Source organism: Melozone crissalis, unplaced genomic scaffold (genome assembly GCF_028551555.1).
Source record: "Melozone crissalis strain CALT ecotype California unplaced genomic scaffold, PUWL_Pcris_2 ptg000027l_1, whole genome shotgun sequence".
NCBI lineage: Eukaryota > Metazoa > Chordata > Aves > Passeriformes > Passerellidae > Melozone > Melozone crissalis.
The window spans coordinates 81,533,163-81,557,936 of record NW_026535805.1 but is presented as its reverse complement, the minus strand read 5'-3'; the positions used below and the strand labels follow the sequence as shown (position 1 = coordinate 81,557,936).

The 24,774-nt window shown below is 38.3% G+C and overlaps 1 protein-coding gene across 3 annotated transcripts in view; it reads right to left on the bottom strand.

Annotated features, from left to right (window-relative positions):
- Positions 1-24,774, bottom strand: part of LGSN (lengsin, lens protein with glutamine synthetase domain) — a 59,899-nt gene that overhangs the window by 14,599 nt on the left and 20,526 nt on the right. Inside the window, exons 1-2 of one of the 3 annotated variants that reach the window (XM_054280497.1) lie at positions 6,007-6,036; positions 196-255 (exon numbers count right to left, since the gene is read on the bottom strand). The exons of 1 other annotated variant lie outside the window; for it this stretch is intronic. In XM_054280497.1, coding sequence (XP_054136472.1) covers positions 196-255; positions 6,007-6,036 — 90 coding nt within the window. Of the gene's footprint in view, positions 1-195; positions 256-6,006; positions 6,037-24,774 lie in introns of those variants that run through there. One more of the 3 variants, XM_054280498.1, reaches the window with a different exon arrangement.

The following is a 24,774-nucleotide window of genomic DNA, read 5'->3' as shown; positions in this document are numbered from 1 at the left end:
GTCTTATAAAATACTTAATTTAACCAAAATTACTGCATATCCAATCACAAACTGTTATATTACTAATGAATACCTACTCAAGTATGTATTTAAGAGACATGAACACTACTTGGCTTGCTTGGATTGGGCTGGAATTAGCACCAGTAAAAATACTGGGAAATCAAGGGATATCCTCTGAATGAGACCATTCTTTACCTTTTCCACAAAGGAATAATCTGCACTCTCTCCAATTTCTGGATTTCCAGAAGAAGGGATCTGCACAAAAGCAAAGTGAATGCCAGTCTGGGTAAGGCAGAAGGGATTTCTTTTGGAAGACAAAAGCACGTAGAAGGAAAGGCAGAAGCATCCAGTGTGCATATGGAATGAAGCAGCATGGCCTACATTGAGTTCATTGAGAATTCCCCCTTTTTACTATTTTCTCACCATTTCTCTTTTCCATCATTTTGTAGTCAAAAGAGGTTCACAGCTTCTCTCCTAAAGAAGAGCTCACAGGAATGTTTCCTCCCTCTCTCCCACCTCTCCCAGTTTACCATGACGGGCTGTATGTCCAGCTACTCTGGATCTCACTGGCTGTATGTCCAGCTACTTTGGGGTCCCAGCTCACTGGGACCCTGCTGTTGGCCTGGCAGGCAGCTGGCCAGCAGTTCTGTGGGGAGGATGAACAAACCCCTGACTCCCACACACATATCCTGGCAGGGACGTGCCTGTGGTGCCCATTGCAATCAAACAAGTCACTGATGCACTCACAACAGAAATCCTTTCCTACCCCAGTTTTAGCACTCTGTGTTAATGAACCCATTTCTTCATCCAAGGGCTTTGGTTTATTCCCATAACACACCCTATAACACCCCATATAATTATTCTGGGTGTTTGCTGGTGCCCCTTCACATTCACCCATGCAGAAAAGACCTAATCCTTACAGCTCTGTATCATTATGGAATAGAAACACAATAAAAAAGACTTTTTTGAAAAGAAAAGTGGACAAAACCAGATTTTAATTCAGAATTATAATTTTAATACTTTTCTTAGTAATACAAAAAGGGAATGAGGCTGGGGGAGAAACAGTAGTGGTGGAGGAACTGGGGTCTGCCAAATGGAAAAACACAGGTCTTAAAATAAAACATTCATCATATTTAATTTCTAAACATGTAACAATATTTTTTGAGAGAAAGTAGACAACAGTTCCAGCTATGAAAGTTATAGTCATTTAAAAATTATATTATCATTAATTTATGACAAATATTTACGTTAATATCTTTTGTGGCAGAGGCTGCCATCATCAAAATATCTTGATTTACAATTTATGGGGTTTTCAGAATTCTTTTGTTTCCTTTGAGTAACTCAAAACCAGTAACATAATCATAATACCATATGCATTTCTGCTTTATAATGCATGCTGATAGCTATTGAAAATTTTTTAAATAGACACAATTTTTGCCTGTCATCCATATTGTAGATCTCTGAAAAATATTCAGCAAAATGACTGAAGGAAAGTTGAGCTCATCTTTTTTTATAGCATCTCTACTGAAATTAGGAAAAGGATTGTATAGATATTAAAAGCAAAATGTCAGAAAACTACTTATTCATATGACTAGCCATTCTAAAGGATTTCACGAACACAAGGTACTATTCCCACACTATAATCCTTACCAAAACAAATTCCTTCTGAATAGACATGAGCAGGAGAAGGACTGATCACTTGTAAGTTTGTAAATGGAAATGTTCCTTTGCAACAGACCGCTAATAACTGATGTGTCTATAGTAGCTTGCAAAGGGTTTATTCTCCAGGAAGAACTAGGATATGGTACTGCAGTTTGATTTTAGACCCAAAAGAAATACTGTACTCATTACTCTTAAACAAAAACAGTGATAATTTTTACTTGCAAATAAAGAAAACTCTTACGATTATACAGAAAACAACCTATTAATTACTTTAGGTCCTCAGTCCATTGTACATTTTTGAAGGGAAATTACTCTTAATTGCTAAATAAACTCAGACATTATGGAATTTCACTTAGAAAATTTCATTTTTCATTTTCATTTTATTTCATTTTATTTTCTGCAGTGAAATAAACATTTCTATATTTGTTGCAAGGTACCACTACATCATCTCTTCATATTAAAGACAGTCAAATGCATGAGATATAACACAGACTTAGACTTATTTGTCCAGTAGTTTATGTGGTGTGTACCATCAGAAAAGGCTTAGTATATGGGTACAGAGGGGAGACCACCCAGGAACTGGACTTATGAATTGTCTGTTTAACTTTTTATTTCTTGAAAGGATTTTTTATTTCTGCAGAAGACAGGGATGGTTAAGTGAAATAGTGCCTTGAAAGAGATACAGTGAGCCAGCTATAAATCATTACTTAATTTAATTGAACCGTGTGTCGTGCTGTGCTGATAGGAAAGTAAAACAGTCATGGCATTAATATAGCAAAAATTCTGACTACTTTTAATTTCCTTTCTGAGTGCTCCCACAGTTTTTGTTGCTCTGCATCAACAGCACTAGGTAATAAGCTACTTCAAAGTTCTTTTACCCAACATTTGTTTCAGCATGAATAATTTTTGTTTGCTGATTTTCAAAAATTTGCTTGCACCTTAAGTCAGAGGTCTTGGCAGTTCTGAAATTTGCTTCTCTGTCTTAGCAAGTGAACACTTGGGCAGCAATTCAAATATTCCTGCCAGAAGAATCAGCTCCAAAATACAGTGAGGGCCACATTGTGTGACAGAGCTGAGATTTCTTCTTTCTAAAGTTTTATCTGATTTTATTTTTCATTGATATTTATTGGTACTTGCCCAAGCTCTGATTTCTAGGTCTACTTGTTAGGTCTACTTGCACCAGTGCTGAAATTTGTGCTGATACATTGATCCCCTCTGCACTGGAGTTTGCACCTGGTAAGGCTTCAGGTAGAGGAGGACCAGTGCAAGTCCTGCAAGAGGCAGGAAGAGTAGGATCACATTTCGTTTCCCTTTATGGATAATCTAAACTCATGATAAATAACAGCTTTACTCGTCTTCACTTTGTGCCGGCTGTGTTGCTCTGAGTACACAAGAGTCTGGATGCCTCTATCAACAGATAAGGGCTACGCTTAAGCTTTACAGCAGCATGGTAAGGCACCATGCAGGCAGGAAGAGAAGAGAACAGAGGACAGTAACAGCAGGCAACTATTTCAGCAGATGAAATTGCTCGCTCTACTTAACCAGATTAAGTGCCGCTTCTGGCACGCGACCGGGATTCTACATCTGAGGGACATTCTATATCTTGTGATAACACAGAAAATATAAATGTAAAGCAATTTTTCTTAATCAGTTTGTGTTCATTTTTGGGCTTTGTACAGTTCTGAAGTGAAGCATTAACTACATCATGAAATACAGCACTGCCAAAAGGCAGTTCAACTGTAAACTTGCCAAGCTGAGAGCATTGGAAATGTAAAGTGTTGCCTTTGGGAGGAATAACAAATACTGAGTTTTGTGGTGCATTAAACAGGTGAAAATCCAGGGCAATCCTTGAACTTTTGCCTTAAAATGTTATAATAGGTGACTGAAAATATATCTGTAGTGTTCTATGTGGCAAATTCAGATGCTGCAGAGGGAACCTTCCATTTTTCTCCTACTTTTTGTTTGTGTAGGCATCAGTGTCATGACTTGAGGCAAGACTGCAAGCACTATTGTATTTTATAAACCTCTCTCAAAAACATATTGACAAAAAGAGACATGGAAACGAAAAAGATAAACTCTCAGCAAAGCATTTGAAAGGAGGGGGAAAAAGAGAATTAGAGTTAGTTTAAAAGGAGCTCTGAGTAACTCTAGATGAAGAGCTGCAGAAGGATTTCTATCAAAGGAAAAGATGAAAGAGGCAAGGTGCAACTCTAGCAGGAGCTTTAGTATAACTAATCAACAAAATAACTCAATGCTCCTGCTACTGACTACCTAAAGAAGTGATGCAACCATTGAACAAAAGACAATAGGAACGAAGTCACATTTCTCATTTTTTATTTCATATCATTAACTGACTGTTAAGAGGTCAACTTGTGATGGTCTTTTTGACTCGGTGCTATAGATTTTTCAAGAATGAAAGTTTATTTTTGCAAAGAACATGTAAATGTCAAAATCTGGTAAGGCTAAGAAGTAGAAAAACGTGGGAAACTAAAACAAAAGTAAAAAATATATGGGGTTTGGTTGGATGAATTTTCTTATATATGAAAAGTTAATTGGTTCACTTGGGATTTTTTTTTTATCATATAAAACACTGTTAAAAAACTGAAATTAAATGTTTCCAGGCTAAAGAAATGTAAAAATGTTGTTCAGGTCATGCTGACAGGGGACATGATTCTCATTGTTTGAAATTTTTCTGGTTCTAATTCAAAAGCCAGTTTTTCAGTGTTTTCAAATACTGTCACATTCCAAATGCTGAGGAACTTCGTCTGTCCCACTCTGGTTGTCATGAGGTTACCCTTTACAGTTCTCCCAGTTTGGTACATCAAGTTTATTTAATCTTTTTGTGTAGTAATGAATTTCAAATACTTAAAGCCAAGTCAGCAGGAGGTGCTGCTTGAGACCTCACACAAGAGTACCCATAAAGCAAGTAGTTCTGTGTCCAAGTGATTTCTCTGCCCCTTTCCCTGGCAGGAGGAAAGCATTGCCCTGTTGCTTCCCCAGCAACCAGGCAGCAAAGGAGCAGAGGATGCAAGAACAAATTATCTACTGCTGGGAATTAATGAAGCCTCACTGGAGTCACTGGAGCTACAAAGATTTGAACCAGGACAGAATCTGGGCATGGAGTTGTGCCGAGGACAGCACAGATATTTCCAGGGAGTATCTCCAAGCACAGAGAGGGGATTTGGATCTTGGGTGCAGTGCTAAAACAAGGCGTGCGTGCGACGACAAACAGACACTGATTGTTTGTAAGCAACAAACATGAGGATCACATACTTTGTCAAGATATTGCTGTGACTAATTTCTCCCTCAGTGACCTTGTTTGATAAAGTGGCTCTTTGAGAGTGATTTACTGCTACAAAAACCTTGTTGTGAAGGATGTGAAAGTGGCATAAATGTTAGGTACATCTCATTATTTTGCAGTTTGAGAAGCTGAAGCACAAACTTGCTGTAGGTCAAGGGAGATGTGTGGCAATGTGAGGAGCAGAAGGAATCTCCTTCCTTCTTTGAAACTTTTAAATATTCTCAGATTATTACTATCCTTCATGTGAAAATTAATGGAGTGAGGTTAGCGAGGTTAGCTCACAATATTGTGCTACTTATTTTCACATCTAACATCTGCCATTGTCTGTTACACCCATTCAAAGCCTTCATACTACATATACAATTACCAGAAAAGCTTCTCAAGGTCGTTGATTATCTTGCTGCTTCAAAGCAACAGAGTTGTCCTTGTAACAAGATTATTTGCAATTACTTTCCCTTGACTATGTTACCTGCACTGTGTTAAAAAAAAACCTTACATAAAGCAGAGTCTCAAAATGAATAATGATCTTTCCTTCACAGTGGTTTTGGACCACAGAAGTATGAATTGAGGACTAGAATCTGCTTTAAAATGCAATTATAGAGAAACTAAGCATTTCCATTTGGGTCAGTAGCCTGACTCAAGAGTGTCACTTTCTAATCCAGGTCAGATCCTGATCCATAGATTGTAGTGCTTTCATTTAGGTTAATGAAGTCAAAGCCAATACGTTTCTCCAATAATATCAATAGGATCAGATTTCAGACATCTATTTCTGTTACTTTTGATAAAGCTATAAATGAAATTAAAATGAAGTCAAAATCTCTTGGACTTGCTTCCTAAAGCAAATGGAGTGTTTTCAGCTTAAAAAGAACCCTGTCTTTGACCTCCATTTCCTTCAGAATCAGACCATGCTCAACATACATGCATGAAGAGCCTTGCACATAATTCACAAGAAACAACACACTCACTTGAAACCTTGAGGTACATGCAATAAGTATTTTATATCAGTATATCTGCTTGGAAATAATTTATGATCAATCTCTTACCTGCTGACCAAGATCTTCTTTTTTGTTCATGTCTGCTTCATTCTAGTTCAGGTCACCATTAGAAATGGCCCAGTAAGAGTCTGGTAGAAAGGTATCCCATATTTATAGGCACAGACACAATGAAGGTTAGTTCAAACAGAATTGCTGTAAAGTTCTTTTCCCAGAAGGCCACGCAGATGCTGAACCATGGAGAGCAGCCCCAACGAGTCATGGCCAGGAGCACTGCTCTCTGGAACAGCACAGAAGTAGTAAACTGACAAACACACATTATTAAGCTGCCTGCCTGGAAACAAAGACAACTGAGCATAAAACTGGTTTGCTCAACTTTTCTCCTCACAAAAGGCTTTTGTCCTGTAACAAGCCATTTCTGTTCTGGAATAGAAGCGATTGTTAGGCTCCTTAGAGGTAAAACCTATACTGGGCATTACAACAGCAGTATGTTTTTGAGGCACATGAACAGGGATTGGAAAGGCACAGAACACTGCAAGAACAACCTGCAGCACCAGCCAGTTATTCTGGCTTGCATGTTGTAAATTAATAGTGATGCATTTGGCTGTATTAGAACTGGAGAGGGGTCTTTTTTTCATTAGATATCTAAAAATATTTCAAGATTAGACAGTTAAACTTGTCTTTCTTATTTTTCTTTTTATTTTTCAGGTTTAATATGTATTCAAAGGACTGTTTTTAACTGACATTTCATTCGTTCAAATTCCTTTGGATGGCATAAAATTAAAGGATAGCCATATTGTTGTACTTACAGGAGCGCTACCTGACAACCCATCACTCAATAAATTCAAGTAAGCATGGTGTTCAGATTAGCATTTAACCATGTGAAAACTCAGATTTGGCATTCTTGTAATACTCAAAAAAAAAAGTCTGTTACCCAAAAGTATGACTATGCATTAGGAGCTATAATTCACAAAAATCTTGGGCATCACCAGTCCAATGCATAAATATAAGTAACCAAGTCCCAAACTGGGATTCTGAAAATATTTCCTTTTCTTGTAGGCCAGAGATCCCACATTTGTGACTCCATCTATGCAATTTCTGGAACTGCCCCACTTGTCACAGACCAGAGCAGGCAACAACTGGAAGAACAACTACTATTCAAGAAATAGACTTATTTGTAAGTTGTGACATTTTGTCAGCCAGACAGTAAAAAAATCAACAAATCAACACTCAGACCATTCAATAGGACTAGGCTCCTACAGGACAGGTAGCATGGAAATCAACATTTTGCTTTCAGAGTAGTTCTTTCAAAAATGTTTGCCTCAGACTTCCAGGACACAGCAGTAGGCACAATTGCACAGTTCCTTTTCCAGGCAATGTACAGCTGTCATAGACCTACAGGCTGCCATGGCAGAGATGCTTGTGAGCCTGCTAGGATGAGCTGTGTCAAAAGACACTTCTGAGCAGGACCACTCACACCAAATTGTCTGAGAGGCAGAGGCCAGACAGCAACAATTCTTCTGGGTTCCCATTTTTACCATTTTGAATGCAAGCAGGAACAACCTCAGTTCTTAATTTAAAAAGGACACACTTCAGGTTAAAAATCTAATTTTTCAGAGCAATAAAAATATTCTTCACAACAACAGTGGTCAAACACTGGCACAGGTTGCCCAGACAGGCTGTGGGATATCCATCCTTGGAGGTATTCAGAATTTGAGTGTAAAACGCCCTGAATAATCTGAGACAAGTTCTGATTTAAGTGCCGGATCAAGCCTGATAACTGCCACAGATGTTATCCAGAATAAATTATTATTTGATTGTACACCTGATTAATTTATACGTATTTTTAATTAACTTCATTACATTCTTGCAAGTACAAAATATCTCTAGCACACTTCACATTCTGTTCTACTCTGTTCTGCTAAACATATCCTAAAGACAAGAAAGAGAGACCTCTGCTTTAAGCAGTGTAATTGAGGCACCAATCTTGTGAACATCATTAGAAAGAAACAATCCTTTCATTAATGTTGAAAGAATCAACTATTTCCATCTCAAGTATTTATTACATCCTCTTTAAAAAGTGTCATTTTGTTTTGCTTTGTGGATAGACTGAAAGAGGAGAGGGAGGGAGTTCTCTGCCAAGATCTGCCTGCAAGATGCTGCTGGTTTCAGAGAAACTGTGATGATTGGAGAATCTGAGAATCAGATCCAGAAACTGATGGAAGCTTATTTCAGATCTACCACAACACACAGATTAGTGCAAAGAGCATTGTTTGGTCAGTAACACTCATCATCTTCCCACCTTTGGGAAATAAGATAAATCAAGACAAATCACTGTTATCTCATGAGAAAAATCCAGGGGTTTATTAAAAAATGGCTTTTATAAATACATTCAGAAAGGCAGTTTCTGTAACTAAGCTTTTGTAAAAACCTGCTTTCAAATGGATATGGGAGTTTTCTTCCTAAAACAAACCTCTCTGCAATCTTGCAGTCTTTCCAAAACAAAGAAAACCCAAAAAAAAACCTACAGAGGAAGGCATTCTCTGAGAAGTATTCTGACAATAGAGAAAAGGGAAAATAAAGTGAACGGAATCATGTTTATTTTACATTTATCATTGAATTGTGCATGAGACACTATAAGTAGTGCATTCCAAATTCCTGAAAACCCAGTTTAGCATTGGTCACAGTAAGAGAGGGTGAAGAAGTAGGGAGCAATATTTACTGCTTGATCAGGAACACAGCTGTGAGAAACTGCCATGCCATGCTCATCCATCCCTGGTTTCCTGGGAGACAGATGAGATGGGCTGGAGCAGACCTGCCTCTTAGGCTTGTCCTAAAATGCTTGTGCCGTCTTTCATCCCCTCCTCCTTTTCCAATTCATTAGAGAGGAACCTTCTCCAGTCCTTAAACCCTTCAGGTAGGTGCCAGAGGCCTTGAGATGGTTTCAATTTGGCATTAGCATAAATGTGCTAAAAATGTTATTTTTCCAGGTATACTGACTACAAAACAGTTTTTAACATCATCAAAAGTAAACCATATTTTTCAAGGGCATGTATGGTGGAGACTAATCTTTTAATATTCATGTATATTCTTTGTGGCATTGCAGGAAAGGGAGTCTGAGAAGAACAGCTCAAAAAGGTGTTTTCTGGAGGAGAAGCAAAGATTTACACAAAATAATCCCTTTATTTTGGAATGTAGAACTGACACTGTGAGTTTGCATAATTGTTTAATTCAAATATTCAGGGCTTCAACCGTAGTTTATCAAATACCAATATAAAAATCTAGACACTTCAGAAACAATACAGAACAAATGTCACCAAAGTGGTTACTTAATACTTTAACTACAGATACTTTGTATCACTGTCTGTGATGAATAAGTGCTAATGAGAAAGTGCAAACTGCTCATTATCCCATTAGTAGCTCTTCAGCAGCTAAAAAATGAGAACCAGCTTCTCTGGTGACAGCTACTGTGGTAAACAACAGCCAGCTCAGGGGAGCGATCTGCTGGTGAGGTGATGGGAGCCTTCGGACAGACATCAGCATCGTCGTGGCTTCGAACCACTTCTGATTCCAGCTACTTACAAAAGAGTGGGTTTTTCATGTATTAAAAAAAAATATATAGAATTATCACTGCTTGTACTCTTCTCCCATTTAATTTGGTTCTCCAAGGGGGGGAAATTTCTAGACATGAATTAACATGATTTTAAACAGCAAAGAATCAGGCTTTGGAGCTTCCACCAGGAAAATATTTTTTCTCCTAACTAGTGCAGGTTACATTCAGTTGCTAAAAAATGTTTTCTCCCATTTCAGGATAAAGAGACTTCTAAAGCTGTTTAGCATTCTTATAATGTAGACTGGTGCCAACACTACTGTATGGATACACAATACAGTACTGTAGGATATACAGGTTACAATGTGTTTTGGCAGACCTATTGCGGGAGTTTTTATAAAAAAACTCTTGAACTCTCCAGTTCCAGGGCTGGCAAAAGGAGGCATTCACTAAGTCTCTCCCACATCATCATAAACTTATTAAATTCTGTGCTAATATCTAAAGGCTAGTATTACAAAGCCAAATGCAGAATTCAAACATTGAAATCCCTTCAAGTAAATCTAACCTAATGTGTTCCTTCACCAACAGGATACATTTCTTCTTTTACCTCTAACACTGTAGCTTCTATTCACAGGCCTTTTTCTTTGCATTTTTTTTATAGCTGATATATTATTCAGCATCAAGATTTACAAAATAGTTCACCTAATTAAATTCCATATTGCCATCTAGTAAAACACATTGTTAGGGCTTAGATTTGTACTGCCATCTCAATTACTGTAGCTGTGATTCTCCTAGATCCTCTTAAATTTTCCTCATATGGTTTTCTCTTCCTACATTCTCAAAAGGTAGGCACAGATAGTGCTCACATTGAATTGGAACCAAAACAAGACCATGACTAGAAGAAGAATTCCTGTGTTCTGAGTCCTACCCAATACACCTTCCTTCTCCTCCTTCACCTCTCTGGTGGCAATACACTCACTTCCCTGGCAGTCCTGCTTTGCCACAGTGCAGCTGCTGGGCTGGGTGAGCAGCCACGGAGCCCTGTTAGAGAATTGTGTCCTATTTCCTCTACATGCCTCTTCCAGCACAGTGCCACGAGGGAAGGCTGCCCTGCAGTGTGGTCCTACTCAGAGCTCACCACTCTGTAGGGAAGTGTGACAAGAGAGGAGTTCTGGAGAGGTGCTGCAGCAAGCAGGGCACAGGACACTCCTTCCAGTGAGCCTTGTGGCTGCACCTGCCCCTGCAGACTGTAATTAGCAATTAATATGAATTGCAGAAAATCCAGGTAGTGCTTGGCATTCTAATCCTGCAAAACACATGATGTGACCATTAGTACCACTGCTGCAGTTTTACAGCTACCCCTGTAATTCTGTCTCACTATGACATGCTCCCTGAGATGAGCTGCAAGAAGCTGCACAGCAGAAGCTGCATAACAGCAGCCCTGACACCATCTGTGGCAGCTGGGATTTTCCACCTTAATATACAACGCAAATTCCTGGCAGATGTAACAGACCCTACTTGACACAGCAACACAGCAGTGTCACTGGCTGAGGTTCTGTAGCTACAAATTTTTGCACTAAATTCTTCATGATTTAATCTGGAACCACACTAGGGAGGCCATGAATCCATGCTGGAAGAAGGTTTGATGGTTACCATTAGTTGTCAGCATGGACTGTGACCAGTGCTTCATCATGTGACTCTTGTTGCCTCTTGTTACTTGCCACCACCCTCCACAGGTTTCTTTTTCCATGTACAGTCAGTCTTCAAGTGAGACAGAAACTTTAAGGACTTTAGAGATTTTAGAGGAGCTAAGGTTTTAGTTATAGATAAGCTTTATTGGAGTTAATTAAAATATATGAGTAGGCCTTGATGAAGTTAAGAGTTAGTAGTTAACTAATAACTGATTGATTGTCAACACAATGTTTGGTTAGCAGGGTTTATAATGGAGAATATAGAAACTGATAAATAGCTTTTAGGAACATAAGACAATTGTAGGCCTCCTCTGTTCTGAAACCAATTGAAGGCAGGGAGTAGGAGTTCTACCAAGGGTTCATTTGTCATATTTGCATTGAGAAGGTAGAAAGGTCAGAACGAGGAAAACTTCACTTACTTCTTCATTTTGGGACCCCTCCCAATGAAAGGGACCACTGACCCATTTCAAGGAACAAACTGTGCATTCTTAATAGCTTTTGAACTAATTACCATACAAAGCAGGGAATGGGATGTACCAAAGTAGTGAATACATATTTGTATTTTGGGTATTCAATACTTGTATAGATAGAAGGGCTCTCTAATCACCAGTAAATGGCGGTGTGCATTCGGGAGCATCACAATAAACATACACTCTCTAAATTTAAACTATTAGAGAGTCTTTGTTTGTCACAGTTGGATATTGGTACTAGATCAACATCCATATTTTTTTAATAAATCACAAGAGCCTTTTGATATTACACCTACCAAATCCATTTTAGCAGAAGGTTGGAGAAAATTCATGGCATCTTATGGCCTTTGTTCACATGCCTTGCACACCCTCCAGGTAAACACAGCTCAATGTCCATCACACACCTCAATCACTAATTTTTCCAGGATTACCCCTGCTTGCTGGAAAAAGAGGAAGAAAATGTCACTTAATAGACTTGGCCTTTTACTTAGACTTAAGATGAGAGTTCAGATGTGCTTCCACACAGCTTCCAAATTATCCCACTATAAAGCAGATGGCCAGCTGCCAATAAAGTGTATTAACACTACAGTGAGAGGTGCTCCATGGCAAGGCATGAATTTAGGCATGGACATCCAGTGTCTCTAGGTGATGTCCCCAAACAAATGGAAATAAGTAAGAATGTTTACTGTCGCTTAAGGGAAATAAAAATTAAAAAGAAACCTTTCATATATTCTGGAACATATTTCTGCTAAATGTTTTTCTCTTTGACATATTTCAACCCTTTGTAACAGAGCTTCAGGTGGCTATAGTCCTATTTCCATGCTGTTAACTTGCCATCACCGTTGAAAATCTCATTAGAAAGAAAAAGTAAAGGGAGAAGCATCCCTCAAGTGCAACAGGATCGGACTGACCCAGCCTCTTTGCAGTGTGCAAACATAGCCTGCATGGTAGATGATTTGTCAAGTATTTTTCCTGAGGAACCATCAGCGGTTTCTTAGTACTCAATTATGCAAATCACTGAAAGCACTATGTGAAAATGATGATATTTAGTATGCACTCTGAGTATACTAACAACATTCAATGCCATTCATTCTACAATCCCAATTTTTCCAAATTATATGTCCAAAAAGTACATATTTTTGAGATAAATAATGATAAATTAATAGCTACATTAATTTGCACTTATAAATTGGCAAAATTGAAGAAATCAAACAAAAAAAAAAAGCATGTTTGCCCACATAATATATCTGCTTGTAAAAAGCTCTTTATATCCACTAACTTTAGGATCTTTCTCTGGTAACACCTGGAATCTAGAGGAAGTTATCTTTAAGGTTTTCTTTGCAATAACTTTTAGCATTCTATAGCTGAAGAGGAATTCTGCACTGGGTGTTAGGCTTAATTTAAACTTTGGCACTTCTGATGATTAAACTTGATACAAGATTTATTAGCCTAATTACCTAGATGTTTCAATGTATTTGTGCTATGACACCATAATTCCAGATCCTTTATTTTGATTTCCTCAGTAAATCTGTCCACTCTGAGAGTAAATTCTCCTTTATGACATCTGCAGGCATAGAACATTCTGGCTTACTTGTATTCATATTCCTTTTTCCTTAGTAGATTATTTGTGTTCACAAGTAGAGCATACTCCTTTTTCCTTCAATAAAGTGCAGTTATCTAGGGTACAATAGATATGATTTGAAATCAATTTATGCCTGAATGGATTTAGATATGTAATTTTGCCCCCTTTACTGACACCCTTAATAACTATGTTCAAATGCTTAGTGATTCAAATCTGTATTTGATATATATTCAAAAATACAGATTCAAATCTGTATTTGATATATATTCAAAAATGTGAGGTTCAAAAGTAGGAAGCATTTCTCTGCCAAGAGGGAATCAAACACTGAACAGGTTTCCTAGATATGTTACATGTCCCTAGACTGTCAATGCTTAAGAGGCATTTGGGCAATGGCCTGGATAATATGCTGTAACTTTTGGTCAGTCCTGAAGTAATCAATCAGTTGGAACAGTTGGATTGCACATCACTTCCAGCTAGATCTATTCTATTCTATTCTATTCTATTCTATTCTATTCTATTCTATTCTATTCTGTTCTATTCTATTCTATTCTATTCTACTCTAACAACTGCTGCTGCTAAATGAATAGATGACAAAGATGCTTAGTCGTCCTTGTTAAAATTGCTCTGCTTGATGTAAGCTGATTAAAAAATCATTGGGTCAGATAAAGAGAAGTATAAGCTTAAATCTCTATAACTAGTGAAAGATTCTTCCGGACAGAGGGAGAAACAACTTTAATCTCTGTCCTGGTAAAAATTATATACTTTATATTGAGGCTGTTTTCTATCCACCTTTTCTGTCAGTCAGGTTTCAAATTAGCATAAAATAGATGCAGTGGGGTAAAATTAGGAATCTCTACCTTCATTTAAAATACACATTTCTATCATGTTTTCAAGGAAGCCTTGAAAGCAAGGTAGTGTGAGTGGAAACAGAAGGGAGTACAAAATTCCTAATATTTCAATCCTTGCTAGTAATTTAACAGCAACAAAAAGTAGCTGCCATGTTCTCTACTTACATTAGGTGGCACCATCCTCACAGATTTACTGTTTATGTAAAAAAGCTCAAAAACATTAATTCTGAAATAATGTTAATTCGAGTACGAAATACCTTGATAAAGCTGATGCTTGAATTGCAACTCAGAGGAACATCTGACACTATTTAGACAAGAAAGAGTACTCAAATTTTGTGTAAAAGAAATCTCCTTTGTTGAAGAAAAGGTGCAAGGAATAGCTAGCAGGAAAGCAGTAATGCTGATGGATTTAGCCATAAATCTTGCTCTGTAATAGGCTTATTAAGAAGCCCACAATTCACTCTTCATCTCTAAACAGGTTTTATTCGCAGAAAAACAATAGTGAAAACCTCTTTATTATTCAACTTATTTAACTGAGTTATGATAATTTGCAGGACCTTTCCATTCTTCACTTATCCGTGGAGGAATTTCTAAAAATAGTTGAGAATTGCTAATTCCACTTTGCAACATTCATCACTATTTTGTAGTGTGGTTCTCCTTGCGTTAAAATGAAGTTAGTACTATTAGAAATGGAATGAAGGAGAGGGCCAGTGGTGAGAGCAACCAACATCAAATTCAATTAAGGTCTGCCTCTTCTCAAATCATCTCTGTGTCAGGCTAGGCATAGACTTAGGCATGGATATCCAGTGTCTTTAGATGGTGTCCCAAAATAAATGGAAATAAGTAAGAATGTTTATTGTCTTTTAAGGAAAATAAGTAAAAAACAAACCATTTATATATTCTTAAACATATTTCTGCTGAATGTTTTCTCTTTGATGTATTTCAACCCTTTGTAACAGTGTTCCAGGTGGCTGTAGTCCTGTTATCATGCCATTAACTTGCCATCACAGTTGAAAATCTCATTAGAAAGAAGTTCTTACAAGACTCGACTCTAGGGCTCCTGGTCTTGAGAATTCTTCTAATAGCTTAACTTTAAAACTCAATGTTTAGTTTTACCAAATTTGGAAAATTACATACAGTCCATCAGATAGAAACAGGTGGATGTGAACTCCCTAAATATTTTAGGATCTCAAAAGAGAAGTGACTTTCTGTTTCCTTGTTCCATCTCTAGGGTAACATACTAGGAACTCATTAAATCAGTTTAAGTAACCTCTTTGTCATGGCCTGAGTAGCAAGAATCAAATTTATAAAGGCAAATAGATGTTATTTGAAATTTTCCTCCACATACATCACTGCTCTTATTGCTGATGATCCTCTGATACCAAATTTCACCCCAGTGTGAACTCGTGCCATTTACTGAGGTTCACAGAGACAGGTGACCCAAACAGCCTGTGATGAATATCCCTCCACTCTGTTTATGTCAACTCAAAAAAATAATGACAATTCAAAGTAATGACTTTGGGTAGATGATTAAGGTAAAAAGAATGCTAAAGTACGGAAGGCCCTGGATACCTACCCATGACATTATTATTAAGTCTATCATATATTACTGTATATGTATAATTATCATATTTCATTATTATTAAATCTATGTATAGTACAGTATGTACGTAAGCCTGGACTAATTACAGGATGCTCACACACTGTTTTCTTGCACATATTGCTGCTTCAGAGATGAATTGAGGATGACTGATCTATTTATTAAAAAACAAAACCAAGAACTTGTCTCAAATAACAGTGATAAAAGTTAGAAAACATTGCATAGTAATTGAGTATGCATTTTCTATTGCTCTAAAAAATACATTGGTGTCACTGTTAAAGGGTTTTCAAAGATGTGCAGCAAAATCTTGCTGAAAACTACTTTTAGAAGTTCCTTTCTAAGTTCCTACTGTTTGTAAGACTGTTTACAGAGCAGATAAAATAGGTCAATTGGAGAATGGTATTGCATAGGTGACTAATGCATGGCGTTTATCCAAGTTACAAGTAATCCGGATATGTTCTCAATAGAGCATGGTAGTCCTAGAAAACAGATTTGCTCCCACAAACCAATGTATTTCTTACACACTTATTGGGGTGATAATACAGTCCATACCTAGCAGGCAGAGGAAAGAATCAGAGGCTTGTTCCATAGGTTATGTTACTGGGACGGTATCTGCATCTGTAACAAAGAGGCTTGGTTACAAAAAACCAACCATGCCAGCTAAAAGCAGTCAATACATGCAGCAGCACATGCTGCAGTAGGGAATATACTGAGAGTTCCTTCTTGCTGCAATTTTGCACATTTACTTGAGCCAGGTAAAAGAAGTGGATCTCACAAAGGTCATTTAGCATTTGTCCTAGTGCTCCAAGCAAACATTCTAAGACTGAGCCACTGAATGAAATACTCATTACCTACTGGAGGTAGGAACTGGACAAAGTAAAGCTGAGTGTACTGCCTCTGATGCCTCCTAATACACACATTTAGTGTTTCTACCCCAACCACTGAAAGACCACTAGGTCAAGGCTATACAAATAGATTTATATATTGTCCTTACTGTTCTTTTAATCTTTTAAATAAGGATGATTTAAACTATAACAGGTATTCCAACAATGGTATGGAAACTTCCATGTGCACGACAGATGAATGGATTGAAGGCACACCCAAATCAGTTTGGGCCCCCTAGTAGTGCACTCGTGCTCCATCATCCCTCCTTGCCCATAATGGACTGTGTTTTGTACATGCTCATGTGCCAGGTGGCATTCAGGGCTCAGAACAGGACAGGGATAATTTCTAACAAGTGGTTTAAATATGTCGAACCCATTTTGGAAGGCACAAGCTATTAGACATAAGAGCATGAATGAGGCAGTTCCAATCAGCCTGAGGATTCAAGAGCTGTTCTTGGCAGTATTTATGTACTGATTTGCATTTAATCCAACAGTCCAGTGTGGGCGAGGAGGAGATGGTGTAACACATAAAAGGCTATCAAATGTGTGGCTCCTATGAGCTCTGCCATGGCTCTTTGAAAGAATTTGGTTGCCAGATCATTTCCTGATACTCTGATAAGAGCAGTGAGGGACTTTCCCCTCTGTGTCATAGTCCAGATGTCATCACTTAGTGCATCTTGAATCTCTGTAAGCTTTTTGTAATAAGCTAAACAAAATTGGCATAGATTGTTAAATAAAGACATAGTGTAGATGTAATTTCTGACTGATTTTCCTCGCTGCCTTATCAGGCCAGACCTAACATGACTTCTCTAAGCAAATTACGTGCAATGCCACAGGCAAGTTTTCTTTCCTACATCCAGCTCAATGGTTCAAATTTCCACTCATAAATAACTCCCTTTACCCTGTAGCTATTTCTAATGATGAATGAATACTTTTCCTAGATGCTTTCATCTTCAAGAAGTTCCTGACCTTACAAGAAACAAGGAAAGACTCCCTATCTGCTTAAATGAGAAGGTGGCAAATCCCCACTTCTTTGCTACTGATTCAGCGTAATTTAGAATTTGTTTTCCAGGGATCTATGTAGCAGGTTGAGCATAAGAACTCTAGATGGAGGAGCTTGAGGCAAAAGTCATTACAAAAACAGCAAAGAGTAGCCTGACCTGCATTGCAGTGAAGACTCCAAGGCGAACTGCATGGACAGAAGTGCTCTGCAATTCTTTCTTTTTCTCAGGTAAGCACTACTTCTACGTTGGTTCCCCTTCTAGGCACAGAAAGCCAGGATAGGGTTAAAAGTGTTCCAAGACATGGAAAGATTTTCTGAGTTCACCCAAAGTCAGTGACAGAAGCATATTTATTCTGTGAGAAAAGTACATGTGTTACACCTCATCAGCCAAGGGTAAAGCAATGGCTTAAAATAACAATGAAGCTTGCAAATTTTTTTTGCAGAACATTTCTAAAAAGCTTAAAGCAACAGCTTGCTCATAACTTTCCTGAACCTGTATGAATTCTAATTGACATAATCATTATGACCTCAAAAAAAAAATTGAGAGGATTTTCACAGGCAGGAAGGAAGGTGTTGCAGTAATGGGCAACACAGGGACCCCAGGCAGGTACAAAGTTGTGTTCTTTATTGCCAAAAACCTTTTCTTTTTAAGCAGTTAGCTCCTTATCACCAGCTAACACAACACAACAGGCCCGAGTCAGTCAATCACCATGCAACAGGGTGTGGACATGTGGCTGTCACACAGCAGGTCTCTCACATCTCTCATGTCTCTCTACTGCTGCCCCAGCTCAGTCACTCTCCCATACCAGAAGTAACATGGAGCCATGTTACAAGGCCTTCCTTTTATACAGCCTTACCTATGGGTAACAATTCCCTCTTCTTTGTTTTTGTGTTGTGCAGCTAAAACTCTGCGCAGGTAAAGCCATTATCTTATCAAGACTGCTATTGATCATTTGCTGCACACAAGATATAATGCATGGGGTGTATATCACAATCATTAAGAACACACAGAGGATAACTATGTTTTACATTACTAAGTGTTTAAGCCATGCCTTGAAGCTGAGGCTGTCGAGCCGTGAAGACACCCCCACCAACCACCTTCATTGTGTTGCAGTGGCAGTTTAGTGAGCTGCTTAAGATTGCTGATACTCTTATGAATGGACTTTGGATGGTCACTTAAGTTCATGCAGCACATGCCATCAAAATCTTCGCACCCATGGCCATGAGCCAGCAGTAAGAATTCAATGGCTGCCTTGTTTGCAGTGCTGCGTGTTGCACCGATTTAACATCAATTGGCATTGCTGAAAGAGTGGCACTAGTGGTGCTAGCTTTCTCTGCAAGCCACAGCCAAGCTTGTTTAAAGAAGACAAAGTGTGAGCAGTACCAGTTGCTGGTATCAAGCTGCCAGAGATGCACTCTGCAGTGTTCCAGAAAGTCACCATCAGATCACACTTCTCTCTGAGAACCCATGTGCTGCACCTGACCTGATGCTGAGCTGCAGCTGTTAGAGCTGTCTGATTTGGATGAAACAAGGCCAGTTGGCCAATAGTGAAACAGCTTTGCCTGGTATGCCTTTCCAGACACACTCCCTACACATTAAGAACAAGTCCAAGGGGAGGGCAATAGCACTGATGCCATGCGACTTTCCAAAGTTCGATTGCACCACCAGGAAGTATTGCTGAAAATACCTTTAGGAGAGACATCAAAGTTACATTAACATTAACACTGTTCATATGAGCATCAAATGTATCATCAATGTAAAAGCATTGCAAGGCCTGCAAAGCCCCTAGCGTATCTAGTTCTTGTGGCTGTGAGAGCAAAGCTGGAAAGTTGTGCATTCTTCTCAGATCTTTGTACCATGTCTCATCACATCCTGTGTTCTTTCACCAGGGGTCCTGGCACCTGGGCTGCAATATCCTTGGGGCCAGGCAGTTTCACATTGTGCAGCTTACCAAAACGCTCCTCGCCAGTGGGTACCCCTACGAGCCACATGCGAAAGGGATCCCCAGGGGCTGCCACAGAGGTGCACACAGTATCAGTGAGTGTAGCATTTGCAAGGGTGATCCATACATTTGTGCTGTCCAGTAGGGGGTAAGACACTCACAGTGCCTTTGCCAATCAGGATGATGCAAACAAATTTAATGTGGCGACCTGTGAAGACACAAGCATAACTCCTTCCCCACATTGGCAAGTCTAAAAGTCCTGCCCACTGCCCTGTTTCTAGGTCCTTTGCCATCACCAGAGGCCTGGGATGAGCCTTTATATCAAAATAAAATTGCCTTTCTCATGCTGTTTGGCCAGGTGCATCCCAATTCAGGAAACTGAGAACACACTGGGCTTTTGCTAACCTATCATGTAGGCAAATCCAGGAGGGCTTATTTTTGACATGAGAGCTATCTCTCTGCCAAATTTAAAATACCTGCAGAATAGTGCTGGAGAACTTTACAGAACAGATCTCAAAGTATTAACATGAGTAAAGTGGCACCTTTTTCTTAGGCTCATTTATTGAAGGAGCTGAATTATTTGACTGAAATATTCCGGAATTCAGCCAGAAGCACAGGAAAGATATGAAACACTTAAACTCAGTGCCTCAGAAAGGTATAAACAATTAAAATTGGTATTGTATAATGGGAATGGAAGCTGTTTTCAGTGGTGCATAGTGAGTGGTGGTGCTCACACATGTGCAACAGACAGACAGAGCTCTCACCCTGCTGCATCTCCTTCCACTATTGCAGCAGGGGAAGTGATCTTTCAGTAGAAATGCCAGACTAGTGTAAAAGGTCATTAATGACCCATTCTATATAATACTCATTTACACTCCACTTAGCATTCCATTTTAATTAGTAGCTCAAGTGGCAAACAGGAAATAAACATCATCTGAGGACACTCCTAACATTATTCCCTCTGACCTCTCCGAAGCAGACCACAATCCCCCCAATAGGCTGAGACAAGAAAAGATTTGAGAAGCAAGTGGTATATATCACTCTTTCCTGTATGCCAGCTGAAGCTTGCAAGATGTACATGCCACTATGACTCAGCAACAACAAACCTGCAATTTCCTCAGGCTTTGGGCATTTGACATTAGAATGACTCATTGTCCATATGGAGAGCTGAGGAGTCATTTTCATATGACCGCACCAGAGCATCTTGAGAGAACTTAGAGAAATAGCTGTAGTTCCAAGGTGTTCTTTTTCTGATAAATTTTCTTAGCTATTTCAGTCACCCCTCTGTGATTGTTTCATCAGTGAGATACAGCTGCTGATTGTGGCTCCACAGCTCTTACAAAACAGTATTGCATATCTTCTTAGAAGTTCTTATGGCAGCAACTTTCCACCAAATCTTTGATATTTGGCAATGCTAAAACAGCTAACACACAAATATGTTAATGTAGGTCATCACTGAATTGTGGAGAAAAGGAGCTGAGCCATATCCTACAGGCCATGACATTTTACATGCCTAGGAATGAGAAGTACCCCACTGCACCCCAAAGAACAGCCTGCTTTCAGCCCCAGAGCAGCACCAACCTTCCTTGCACAACATGCAGCAGGCTCAAGGACCTCCCATCTCCATGAGGAGTTGAAGTTAAAAACATGTGCTAAAATAAGAAAATCTCTCCACCCATGCTTTGGAAGGTGGCCACAGCTATCCACCTTCAATCAAGAAGTGCCACATAGCACAGAGCACAAATTTATTCCATAGAGGAACCACTCTGTTACTCTTTCTCCTTCATCAGGGCATTTAAGCATTAGCACCTGGACTGGTATTCCCACAAAAAATAAGAGACCCTTATTGTCCAAAGGTGACCTACATGAAGCTTTGATATCAGCAGTCTGATAAACAAGAGGGTTCTAATCTGACTGAGGTTCTTAAATTGTCATGTAAAAGCAGATTTCAGTCAAACAAAAGCTTTCAGTCACCTTTTGAAATCAATAAAGTAACCAACTACAAAACTAAAATGCGAATATAATATCACTTATGTTGGAAGTTCTTTGCTATCATTTACTACTTCAGCCATACAACTATGGCACTGCAGCTGGTATGTGACCATCCATGGGGGAATGCAGGCTGAAGAACTGAGGTCTGACACAAGAAGATAGGAAACATCAGATAAATTATTTGCTGTCAACCTTTATTCTGTTCCTTTTGCCCTTGTATTTCAATACATTCTTTAATTAAGTAATCATATACTATTCTTCTCCCTTATTTTTTGTCTTTAAGATTTAATGCAGAAAATTAGTTCCCATGGTAGTTAGATGAAGGTTTCAGGGGGAACTCTTGGTTGTGGTGCTCCCTAGCTTCTGTGCAGCTTGATCTTTCCTCTTCAACTATATTTTTTGCAGGTTTTTTTTTTATTACATGTGAGTTTTTATGAACAGATAACATCAAAATTAGGTGAATTTTGAGTGCCTTTTCCCACAGCTTTGCAGGTGGCTAGTGGAGGCACTTTTTGTGCATCCCAGGCTTGAACAATACACAATAACGTGAGAAAAGTTTCAATATGTTGGTTGGTCTGTTTCCAGACAAAAGCTGTTTCTACTAAACTATTAAATATGATAATTTTTCACATGGGATGTTGCATTTGCACTGAAAATTGCAAAAAAAAAAAGTGATACAAGCAGCTGAGCTGCAGTTCTCACAAGATATAAAAGTAACATTCAACATAAAATCCCCATAATTTTAAACATAAAAGTTTGAGGTTGGAAATTGATGAGGTTGAGCTCACACCTGAAGCATTCAGTATTTCGCTGTAAAGCAAATAAACTCTTCAAGGGAACAAAATCAATCCTCCTACTAATTCTGCTTCCAAGTGTCAGCCTGCATTATGTGAAAATGTTACCAGGCAATGGCATGACAGCAGAGAACAAATGAAACAAAAATCTCTTCTCAGTGTACTTTAACTTCCATATGAATTTTCAGAGAAGAAACTGCAGTTTTGCTTACTTAGCCAGTATCAGCTCCATTCTTTACAGTTAAAATGAACATTTAGAGCTGGAATGACCTCCCTGAAGAATACTATGTTTCTGTCCCTGACAGCCCATGTCTCCAAGTATTGGAAATACAAGCTTTTTTCTCTTTTCTTGGCAAAGGAAGAAAATCTGATATTTGCTGATATTTATGTTTAATGCCTGCTTAAAAGCATCTTTTCCAACACATCACTGATCAAGAAAACCTGTAATTTTTTTTGCATTGTCCTGAGGAAGTTAATCATTCTGCTCTAGTCTATGGATGATACAATCCAGACCTCAGGTTTGCACTTCATAGAACTGTGTCATTCAGCTGCCACGGCTACTTCTATTTTTTTGTGTTCAAACCTTCAGCCGGTGCTTCTGGGTTTGCTGCAGTGTGTGTTTGGCTGCATTCAGAGAGACGTTCTTCATTTTAGTGTCTTTTTTCAGTCTCATAACTAATCCTAAAGTGAGAACATAAAAGAACCAAATACTCCAGAATTGTGATGAAAAACAAAGCTTTCTTAGACATTATTAAACCGTGAAGATATTTAATCAATCAAGGAGATTCAATGCTACCATACAGAACATGGGAAATATTTGAGACATATGAAGTATTATTCTGTTACAAACTTTTGGCTGATAGGCTTTTGTATGAAATTCTTTTACAAATATTTAGGAAATCCCATTTTTCAATATACAGCCCTGGGACTTTGTTATGGCTCGCACCAGATACCCTGTGCCTGGAGCTAACAAATAGCTGTGATAGCAAAATTTGAAAGGCAATACGTGATGTGGTCTGTACTTCTGTCTGTGTGTGGTCTGTACTGTAGATTCTTATGGCAGTCTTCCTTTCCAAATGCTACTGAAATACCTTTTTCTCCACTAAAATCAGATATTTTATCAGAAGTGGTTTGATATTGATTGTCTGTGCTATCTAATTGCTGTATTAGTTTATAGGACAGGGAACTTACTGCTCACAAGAGGCACCTCTAACTAATCTGTTCAAGAAATGGCAATTAATAATTGCTTTTGCTCATCTTTATCAAATCCACTACTGTGAGCTCACTATGACTCCTTCAGACAATCTCTGTTGCTTTGTGGAAACATTTCTTGAGAAAAACATTCTCTCTTTATGGTCTAGTTACAGGGTTATTTTCTTTTTATGATGGCTCTCATTTTTATTATTATGAAAATAAACATGTGCATGGAAGCAGGTTTTTTATTATTTGAAAATTAATCAAAATGCCACCAGTTTTTTTGCATTGATGTAATTATTTTTATGTTTGATAAGCAATAAAATATCTTTTAACTATCTATCATAATACTATACCACAAATTAATTCCTTTTCCATGAACATCATAAAGGTATATGTGATATATTGCAGTAGACTATCATGAAAAATATTATTGTAGCACACTTGCTTATGATAATTTTATATGGGAAATACTGTGCCAGGAGATGAATTTCTACTCTTTCTAATAAACTGAGGAAACACCAGCAGAGCACAAAAACGTACTGACCTTTGCTGCCTTCAGACAATTGCTGTTTCCTGCAGTCCTGCTTTGGAGTTTTAATGTCATGTGTAAGTGAATCTAGCATTCAGGAATGGGATCCTGCTTACAGAAGATACCAAAGGAAAAAAAATTATTTTACTAACATATTTGTCCTCATTTTGTTGCACAAGTTGTTGCAGCCATTGCAAAATTGCCATAAAGAAAGAAGAATTTTTAGACAATAATTATCTATCAGAATAAATCATACTGTTGGCTTTTAATGAACAAAACAACTAAACAAAAATGCTTCCATCATTTTTGTGCCGAATGAAGCTTCAGACAATTATTAATTTACAGAGGTCTAGCACTGCAATCAAAACCACTATCCCTTTAATCTTCATTTTCTCATAATCAAGGCCTTGAATCCAGTTTTTTAACTTACTGGTACTGTCTACTTTTTATAAATACAGACTGACTGCTGTCAGTGATGTAAGGGGAAGTACAGACCACATCATGTATCCTCCTTATGATGTTTCCTTTTCCTCAATACAGGCATAACTTAATCACCTTTAAAAAGTCCCAATTATTTCCGCTTGAAATCCCCATGAAAAATGGACCATACATCACAAAATAGTATTTTCTTTACATTGATCAGTACATCCTCTTACATACAAAGCAAATATTCCATCATTCATGCTCTTTCCCTTTTCTCTACTAAAACAGGATTTCCATGTAAAGAATGTCCACA